At 37.7% G+C, this 9730-nt stretch overlaps 2 protein-coding genes across 3 annotated transcripts in view; one reads left to right on the plus strand and one right to left on the minus strand.

Annotated features, from left to right (window-relative positions):
• LOC127650920 (zinc finger protein 449-like) overlaps positions 1-9730 on the plus strand; it is a 451526-nt gene that overhangs the window by 294750 nt on the left and 147046 nt on the right. The window lies entirely within an intron of this gene.
• The window catches only part of si:ch211-264f5.2 (uncharacterized protein LOC570749 homolog), an 8065-nt gene continuing 147 nt past the window's right edge, over positions 1813-9730 (minus strand). The window contains exons 1-7 of one of the 2 annotated variants that reach the window (XM_052136580.1): positions 9678-9730; positions 7966-8295; positions 7636-7881; positions 3263-3662; positions 2864-2952; positions 2615-2664; positions 1813-2488 (exon numbers count right to left, since the gene is read on the minus strand). The exon at positions 9678-9730 is cut by the window's right edge and continues 147 nt beyond it. In XM_052136580.1, coding sequence (XP_051992540.1) covers positions 2396-2488; positions 2615-2664; positions 2864-2952; positions 3263-3662; positions 7636-7881; positions 7966-8295; positions 9678-9726 — 1257 coding nt within the window. In that variant the 5' untranslated portion in view covers positions 9727-9730 and the 3' untranslated portion in view covers positions 1813-2395. Of the gene's footprint in view, positions 2489-2614; positions 2665-2863; positions 2953-3262; positions 3663-7548; positions 7882-7965; positions 8296-9677 lie in introns of both variants that reach the window. The other variant, XM_052136579.1, reaches the window with a different exon arrangement.

The following is a 9730-nucleotide window of genomic DNA, read 5'->3' on the forward strand; positions in this document are numbered from 1 at the left end:
TGTTCTTAACTCCAGACCACTCGTTAATCTATGAGCATTTTCACGTACTAAAGTTACGATGCTTTTGGGAAACGAGGCCCAGGAATGTTCTTTTCAATAATAACACAGTGCTGTTGTGTTCATCGGTGCGGTTGCGCCATCTTGTGGACTTGAAAATACTAACTTCATTGTGGCATGCACATCAACAGGTTAAGGATAAAATGATAATTTAGTCTCTTAGCCCTTTGTAAATCTTAATATAACAAAAATATGTAGAAGATTTACACATTTCAATTTCATAACATAATAATTGTGTGATCTTTAGCTAATATTAATACAATTTAAATGTATTCAAGTTTTATTGATTTAATATTTTTAAAGATGGCTAACTATGATTTGATTCGATTCAATTTCGTTATGAAATTAAAATTATGGAAATACTTTCCATAAAAATAACTGATCATTTCCATAATATCTGTGCTTGGATTAAATTAAAATAATAAACATTTTTGCGATACAATTTACACCTGCTCCTTCTGTACTCCCTTAATCCCATTCGCCATTACATGTATTAAAATGCTATGAACACAAATGTATTACAAAATCATACAATTTATTCAATATAATATAATATAATAGATATGAGACTAAACAGCACCAGTTTTGTGCCCAGCAACAATAGTTTTCTGCGTATGGCATGTGTAGTTTACAGTGAGTGGTAGTTCGGGACAATATTTAGTTAAAATTGAGCCAAATATGCAGAGCGGTACGAACTGTTATTAAAAGGAAGCTGCGCTCAAGGTGCCGTGCGTACACACTGCCAGCGAGCACAGCGACTTCCGGCGACACGAGCTGTCGGGACCGTTGGCGACTAGATGTGGGCGTGTCCAGCGACGCGACAAAGTTGAGAAAAGTTCAACATTGGAGCGACTAACGGAAGCGACAGCCGGAGAGACGACGGGAGAGCTCACGTGATCCTTCTCTCTCTCTCAGTTCTGCAGTAACGGAAAGAAGGATGAAAGGCTAATTATTGCTGTTAGAAATTTTCCAGTGCTCTATGATATGTCTCTTCCCACGTTCAAGGACATTTTTAAGAAAAATACTGCGTGTTTTTTTCTTAAAAACTCAGAAAGGTGTATCTGAGATCGCGGGGATTTTATGGACCCAGACAGACCGGCATTTGCATTTTCGCCTCAGATAAACAGCCGCTCTGGCAAACAGCACGCCTGGTTTCTCATTCATCTTTGATATAAAGCATTTTATGTAATGATTCCATTTATATTTAGTCTTTTCCCTACAAAATCTTTGTTTTTAGTGGCAAGAAAAGAGATTCGCTGTCAACAGCAATGGAATGGCATCCGTGAATGTCATTTATAAACGTTACTAGGCAACCAGTACTGGGAACGCCCACTAGCGACTTCACCGCCAGCCGCTGGCAACCTGCAGGACAAAGTCGCTGGCAGTGTACGCACCTAGGCAGTAGAAGAAGGCGCGGTTTGGCCAATCAGATGAAAGGGGCGTTGTAGTCCCGCCCACATATGCAAATCTAATATGATTTTAACAATGGACCAAAAAAATTACATTAATTTTCATTTTCCGTTTCTGAAGCATAAAAATAAAACTTACAAGCTGTTTTAACCCACACTGAATGAACCTGCTGCTATTGGCTCCAAAAGTGGATTCATGGAACTGCTACTAATTTAACTGGTAAGAATAGCTATGGTAATGATATTATGAATTTTAAGAGATATTTATAAAATCATTACCATAGCTATTCTTACCTGTTAAAATTGTATTTCTAGATGTGGATAATAGTGTTTTTACTTGTTAAAATCACATTTAAGATATCAGTAATTCTATTTTCACTCATTGCAAAGGCTATTTTTGATATCAAGAATGAGATAGCTGCGAGTGATGACATCATCTCGCCTACAACACTGTTATTTACCAACACTGATTTCACTCAAAACTCATTTGTGATCGTGTGTTTCACACAACAGTCTGATCACTGTCATGCTCAGTTGCAATTTTGCTTGCTTTATTAAAATAGTTTGCTAGGTTTATTTAAATGTCTTTAATGGGCATTTCAGTCTTCATACACAAGCAAAGGAAATCAAACTACATTATGCCAGCTTGCAGTGAAGAAGCACACATTTAAAACTTCTTGTTCCAAAATACAAAGTTGTCCTACATGCATTTACATAGAAATTTGCATTTACAAATTAGGAATACGCAACAAAACAATTTCCAAAATGAAGCTATGATCTAGACAAAAACACAATGGATGCATCAAACCTTTCATGAATTGTTAAACTTTTTTTAACTTCTACAGAAATGATCTTCCAGGAAGTACCTCGAATACCAGGACGACAGATGGAGTGGATGGAATAAGCCTTTTTTCTTGGTTAATAACAGGTTATGTTATTGTAATAGAGTTTGAGTCTGTGCTGAACTGGACAATTGAAGTACTGGTCCATTCATTTTCTAGAAGATCATCTCTGTCATTTGCCTGTCAAAATAACAAAAGTCTTAAGTAAACAAACTATATAGATTTCTAAAAGGGTGATAAGGGTATTAGTGTTAACAGTTTTATAAACATGTGTATATATATATATATATATATATATAAACTCACAAGGAACTGTGTTGTTATTTCTGTTGCCTCCTCTCTGGTGTTAGTGTCTTCTGGAATGTTAAGGGGGAAATTATAATGGCAAAATAAATAAATAAATAAATAAATATACAAGAGTAAAATGTGCCTTCTAGAATATTGGCATGTGAATGTTCATTGAACCATTCAAAAAGAAAGCAAGTGATATAATAACCCTAATCTAACCCTAAATATGAATAAATAACGAATTATAATAACAATAAAAGTTCTTACGTTTCCATTTAATCAATATCCACAAAAGTCCTGCAAATATAAATAGAAGCAATCCCCCACAAACCAGTGCAAGCACCCAAACAAGGTTTCTGAAACAAATAAGGAAACTGTTAGACGTCTTTACAGTAAACATGCTTGAATAAACATGCTTGAATCATTTTCATTCATTTATGTCATAGCTAAGATGGCCACGTTTAATGTTATATTGCATAATTCTTACAATGTGATCATGATACAACCTTTGTTTTTGTTTTGTTTTGACCTTAGAAATATGCTGCCTTGTCAATAGTCTAATGGATTTGTGTCTTCTAGTGCCAATTGTGAAAGTATGGCAAATTTAATTGGAAAAGTTCTGTACCATTTTCATATTAGAGAGGATAAAACATACTGTAAACGTACCTGCACTCAAAAGTGGATTTTGGTCCAAATGTCAGATATTTAGATGGTACAGTCATTGCAGAATCACTTCCCACAGATGTAGTTGCTGATCCTCTGGTTACTTGTGTCCTTTTAGAACTACTACTATTAGATGAGTCTTCCTTTGTGTTCGCCATTGTAGTTGAATATGTTGACGATTGTATCTTAGAAAGCTGCTTTGGTGATGCTGTGGATATTTGGCCAGTTTTATCAGTCTGAAAGGAAGTACTTCCAGGCAATTCTGATGTTGTGGATGAAAATGTTGCTACTGAATTATGGCTGTGTACATCAGAATATGGTGGTGATGATTGTGTTGTTGAATGAACAGCAGAGTTACTTGGATTGTAGGTTAGCTGTGGAACCATGGTAAATGTGGAAAGTCCTGCAAATGATAAAAAGATCAGGTCAGATATGTACATTAATGTCATGTTTTGAGTGAAAGTGAATTAAACACACAGTGTTTGTAGCACCTCTAGTGTTCATTTCAATTGGAAACTGCAGGGAATTGTACCTGGAGGCACGTATAACAAGTTTTGCAAAAAAATGTATTTTCTATGAGACCAGGTTGCATATGTCTACCATTATGTATTTCCACATGTAAGTACCTGTTTTAATAATTTGCTTGGTACAGCGCATTATGAATTTAATTGGCATTTCATTAATTGTAGTCCCATTATCTTTATAGGTGATGTGTGTAATCCTTTGTTAAAATACTTATCCAATACTATCCAAACTTGAAACTGAAAACTTTCTCTTGTTTCAGTTTAATATGCAGAGACAACTATGAACAAGATATTCGTAGGTTGATTTACACTAAACACTGTCCCTTTTGAACACTTAAGTGTCCAGTCGATCCGCACTTCAGTATCTCACCGGAAGTAGAAGGTTGTGACGGTATTTCTCACTTACATTTACATTTATGCATTTGGCAGACACTTTTATCCAAAGCGACTTACAGTGCACTTATTACAGGGACAATCCCACCCCGGAGCAACCTGGAGTTAAGTGCCTTGCACAAGGACACAATGGTGGTGGCTGTGGGGATCAAACCAGCGACCTTCTGATTACCAGATTACCAGTTATGTGGTTTAGACCACTCCACCACTTACTGCTTCATGAATATTGAAGATTTGTACATACTACTCCAGTGGCATACTGTTATTTCCATACTGTATAGTATGGAAATATGGATATTTGGATGCAACATTTGACTCTGTGCTGCTATTAAAACATTGCTCTGTTAGTATGGTGTATATCCTTGAAAAACAGGTGTGTTTCTTTAAAAACAAAATGTGTTTCTGGTAATTAGTAGTATTCTGACATACAGGTGAAACTCGAAAAATTAGAATATCGTGCAAAAGTTCATTAATTTCAGTAATTCAACTTAAAAGGTGAAACTAATGTATTATATAGACTCATTACAAGCAAAGTAAGATATTTCAAGCCTTTATTTGATATAATTTTGATGATTATGGCTTACAGCTTATGAAAACCCCAAATTCAGAATCTCAGAAAATTACAATATTACATGAAATCAATAAAAAAAAGGATTTTAAATACAGAAATGTCGGCCCTCTGAAAAGTATAATCATGCATATGTACTCAGTACTTGGTTTGGGCCCCTTTTGCATTAATTACTGCCTCAATGCGCGTGGCATGGATGCTATCAGCCTGTGGCACTGCTGAGGTGTTATGGAAGACCAAGATGCTTCAATAGCGGCCTTCAGCTCTTCTGCATTGTTTGGTCTCATGTCTCTCATCTTTCTCTTGGCAATGTCCCATAGATTCTCTATGGGGTTCAGGTCAGGCGAGTTTGCTGGCCAATCAAGCACAGTAATACCATGGTCATTGAACCAGGTTTTGGTACTTTTGGCAGTGTGGGCAGGTGCCAAGTCCTGCTGGAAAATGAAGTCAGCATCTCCATAAAGCTTGTCTGCTGAAGGAAGCATGAAGTGCTCTAAAATGTCCGGTAGAGCGGCTGCGTTGACTCTGGACTTAATAAAGCACAGTGGACCAACACCAGCCGATGACATGGCTCCCCAAACCAACACAGACTGTGGAAACTTCACACTGGACTTCAAGCATCTTGGATTGTGTGCCTCTCCATTCTTCCTCCAGACTCTGGGACCTTGGTTTCCAAATGAGATGCAAAATTTGCTCTCATCAGAAAAGAGGACTTTGGACCACTGAGCAACAGACCAGTTCTTTTTTCTTTAGCCCAGGTAAGGCGTTTGACATTTGAAGCCCGTGTCCAGGACCCGTCTGTGTGTGGTGGCTCTTGATGCAGTAACTCCAGCCTCAGTCCACTCCTTGTGAAGCTCCCCACACATTTGAATGGCCTTTTCCTGACAATCCTCTCCAGGCTATGGTCATCCCTGCTGCTTGTGCACCTTTTTCTTCCACACTTTTCCCTTCCACTTAACTTTCTATTAATGTGCTTTGATACAGCACTTTGAGAACATCCAACTTCTTTTGCAAATACCTTTTGAGGCTTTCCCTCCTTGTGGAGGGTGTCAATGATGGTTTTCTGCACAACTGTCAGGTCAGCAGTCTTCCCCATGATTGTGAATTCAACTGAACCAGACTGAGAGACCATTTAAAGGCTCAGGAACCCTTTGCAGGTGTTTAGCTGATTAGAGTGTGACACTTTGAGCCTACAATACTGAACCTTTTCACAATATTCTAATTTTCTGAGATTCTGAATTTGGGGTTTTCATAAGCTGTAAGCCATAATCATCAAAATTATATCAAATAAAGGCTTGAAATATCTTACTTTGCTTGTAATGAGTCTATATAATGTATTAGTTTCACCTTTTAAGTTGAATTACTGAAATTAATGAACTTTTGCACGATATTCTAATTTTTCGAGTTTCACCTGTATATCCTTGATGTATTTCCTTTATGCTGATACGTATCTCTAAAATATATGGTGTGTCTCATTAAAATACAGGATGCATTTCTTACAACAATACTTTTAATAAGTTATATATCTCTTATATGATATATTTCTGACATGGTGTCTTGTTCTAATGAGCTGGATGTATGATAAATATCTTTGCAGCTTGTATTTTCTTTCATTAATTGGATGATACTGTGTATGAACAAACGAGGCCGCCTCATTGTGAGGGTACACTGAAATGTAGGGCAAAGGTAAAAGGTATGTGATGAGGACATGGCTGTTTGTCTCTTACACAGGTGTTTCTAAAGTTGATGTACTCTTTCCAGGAACTGTGACATGTGTTCAAGATATGAGAGGTTACCGGCAGTAAATGAAAGATATATGTTAATAAAATGTTAAAAATAGATAGGCGAGGTTCTTCCACCAATATTTAATTAACGAAGGACATAAAACGTATTGGTGGCGAGGGAAAAAGACAAGGCAGTGACCTCATTGGTCAGAGATAGTGGGTAAAAAGATAACAAAAAGGTATATAACTGAGAACTTAGGATGATGGAGTCAGAACGGACAGCTGACCGGTCTCAAGTTTGTTGGTGTTTAATAAACTACAAATTTGGCATCTGGAACTCAAGACTCCGAGATTTTTCTTACAACTTAGACTAATGTCGTGGAAAATCACAATGAATCTCTCTGAGCATCCTAAATAGTCTAGAACACAACATCTTTGGCTCAACCAATGAGTGTAAATTTGGGGTGGGACAATCTGTTTGTTTGGCCAATGGAAGATAGAGGAAGTTTTCAAGAAACCTATTTAAAAACAATCATTGTGTTGTCTTGACGATGCCAACATGCATCCAAAATTCCTAAACCAAGACTAAAATTATCAATTGTAACTCCTACAGCTTTAGAGCTACATCCACCAAACTGGGCACAGATGTTCAGACTGTTCTGTCCCAGCTGGTTTTACCATTAAATATCAAAAGAATACCAAAGACTTATTGAAAGAATGTTCACACAGGTCAACGGAATGCTCATGAATTCAAAATTCAAATGTAAACAAACACACACACACAAGGCGTGTAATATCATGGCTTTAGGTTACAATACAAAAGCTATCCATCTATCTATCTTCCAGAAGGTTTTCTGAAGGTCTACTTGACTTTCTATCCATGTTTTTAAACTTTCAGACAAAAGATTTGTCAAGCTAACATAAAAGCTAATTAGCTAGTTATTTTTGCAATTCCGTTTGGTGATACTAAAGGCACAGAAATTACACACGTCACCTTTTATTCTGTAATCAGAATGCTTTTAGGACAAATTTGATTTAATTTCAATTTTAATTAGCCACACAATGATCATCAGAACTTACTTGTGTTGGCTTCCGTAGTGGTTTGCACTGAAGTAACATTGATATGAACTGGCGCCTGCACTCCCCCGGCCATACACCAGTACCAACCTGAATATGTCCTCTTCAGTCCTGTTAGTATAACTGTAAATACTCCATCATTTGTATCATTTATTTGTACAGCTGCATCAGGGGACAGCTCTATATCCTGAGCAGATTGACAGGAGTGCAATTGTCCACTTTTGCACCACTTTTTCTCAGTGTCTTTAAGTGTTTCACTGTAGAGACATTGGACGGTTACATTGCCATTTTCTTGACCAGACACCATGTTGCTGGCCACAGACAGATCTGGAATACCTGAAAAGCAATAAGACAATATTATCTTTCAAAATCAAAGTAGACCCATCAAATTGTCCAAAAACTTTCCAATAACATATTTACCCTCAGTGACGGTAAGTTCTAGAACTGTTTTTATATCTCGTTGGAGAGGGCCTCCGATCTTCGCCGCACACCAATAACGGTTAGAATCACTGCTGCGTAGGTTTGTCAGTGTCATGGTGGTTAACAGTTCATCTGGGATGTTGAGAAAACTGATGCCTGTTCGCTTCTCCTTTGGGTTGGTAGGTTGCATTGTCATGCAGGTTGACCAGTTCTTGCCTTTGCACCAGTACTTTTGAAGGTCCTTGTGAATACGATGGTAGTGACAGGGAATGGTGACGGATCCCCCACTTTTAGCTGTTATCTTGCTTACTGTCCATAAGCAGCAGGCACCTGTAGGTCATAAAGTATTAATATTCCTTAGAGAGCATGGGTTGCTCAGCGAGTAAAGACGCTAACTACCACCACTGGAGTCACGAGTTCGAATCCAGGGTGTGCTAAGTGACTCCAGCAGGTCTCCTAAGCAACCAAATTGGCCCGGTTGCTAGGGAGGGTAGAGTCACATGGGGTAACCTCCTCGTGGCCGCTATAATGGGGTTCGCTCTCGGTGGGACACGTGGTGAGTTGTGCGTGGATGCTGCGGAGGATAGCGTGAAGCCTCCACACGCGATATGTCTCTGCGGTAACACGCTCAACAAGCCACGTGATAAGATGCACGGATTGACAGTCTCAAACGTGGAGGCAACTGAGATTCGTTCTCCGCCACCCGGATGAGGTGAGTCACTACACCAGCACGAGGATATATAATGCATGGGGAATTGGCCATTCCAAATTGGGGAGTAAAATGGGGAGAAAATCCAAAAATAAATAAATAAAGATATTCCTTAGAGAGCAGTTTGATAGACTAGTTATAAAGCCAATTCTCCATGCTTAATATTTAAAAACTTATATTTAAGGAATCATGTTGGCTATCTGTAATCTTTATGTTTAATGTAGCCTTCAGTAAATGCGGGTTTCTCCCTGCCTTTTTAAGCCTTTGCATATATATATATATATAGTATACTGTATATGCATGTTCAACTACCTGTCCTAGCAACTACCATTTAGGTAGTTGGTACACTTTACTGTTAGCTTTGATAAGGAACCGCAAGATAAAAACCAAAATATAAATGTAATGGCCCTCTCCATTTAATCAAGCACAGACAATTAGTAGCGGTTGGCCGGTATACAAAAGATGTAAAAACAAACACTGTACACCTAGGTGTGACGGACAATTATTGTACTATAAATTCACAAATCTGTGTTTTCATCTGGAAAAAAAGGAAGATAAACAGGATGTTTGGTAAGAGTGGGCATTTAAAGTGTTCCTCTCGTATGTCGTGTCAGAAGAACAAGATTGCATCAAAAATCACTTTGACGTCTGTCTGAAATTAATCTTGTTAATTAGTCTTGTTGAACTGGGCATTATGTTTACTATTAGAGCAGAAATATCCCTTCAGAAATGCAAAATGCCAGTAAATCAAGTTGTTTTCCTTACTGCTATTGTCAAATATTATATTGATAAAGTGCAAACTCTAAAAAAGTCTCAGTTAGTCATGGGAAACGATACAATGTTCATAGATATCGAGTATATTATTCTCACAAATGTTTTTTGTAGTAGGTTTGAGGATGAAAAAAAATAATGGTAGCACTCTATCCTGGAATGTTTTAAAGCAACTATACATACAAGTATCTTACAAAATATTTGTTCCCCTAATAGGACTTGTTTGACTTACCTTGGACTCCTAAAAGGAGCACTAGGGTGGTACTCAGGAAAACAGCCATACGT

The sequence above is a fragment of the Xyrauchen texanus genome, chromosome 10 (assembly GCF_025860055.1).
Source record: "Xyrauchen texanus isolate HMW12.3.18 chromosome 10, RBS_HiC_50CHRs, whole genome shotgun sequence".
NCBI lineage: Eukaryota > Metazoa > Chordata > Actinopteri > Cypriniformes > Catostomidae > Xyrauchen > Xyrauchen texanus.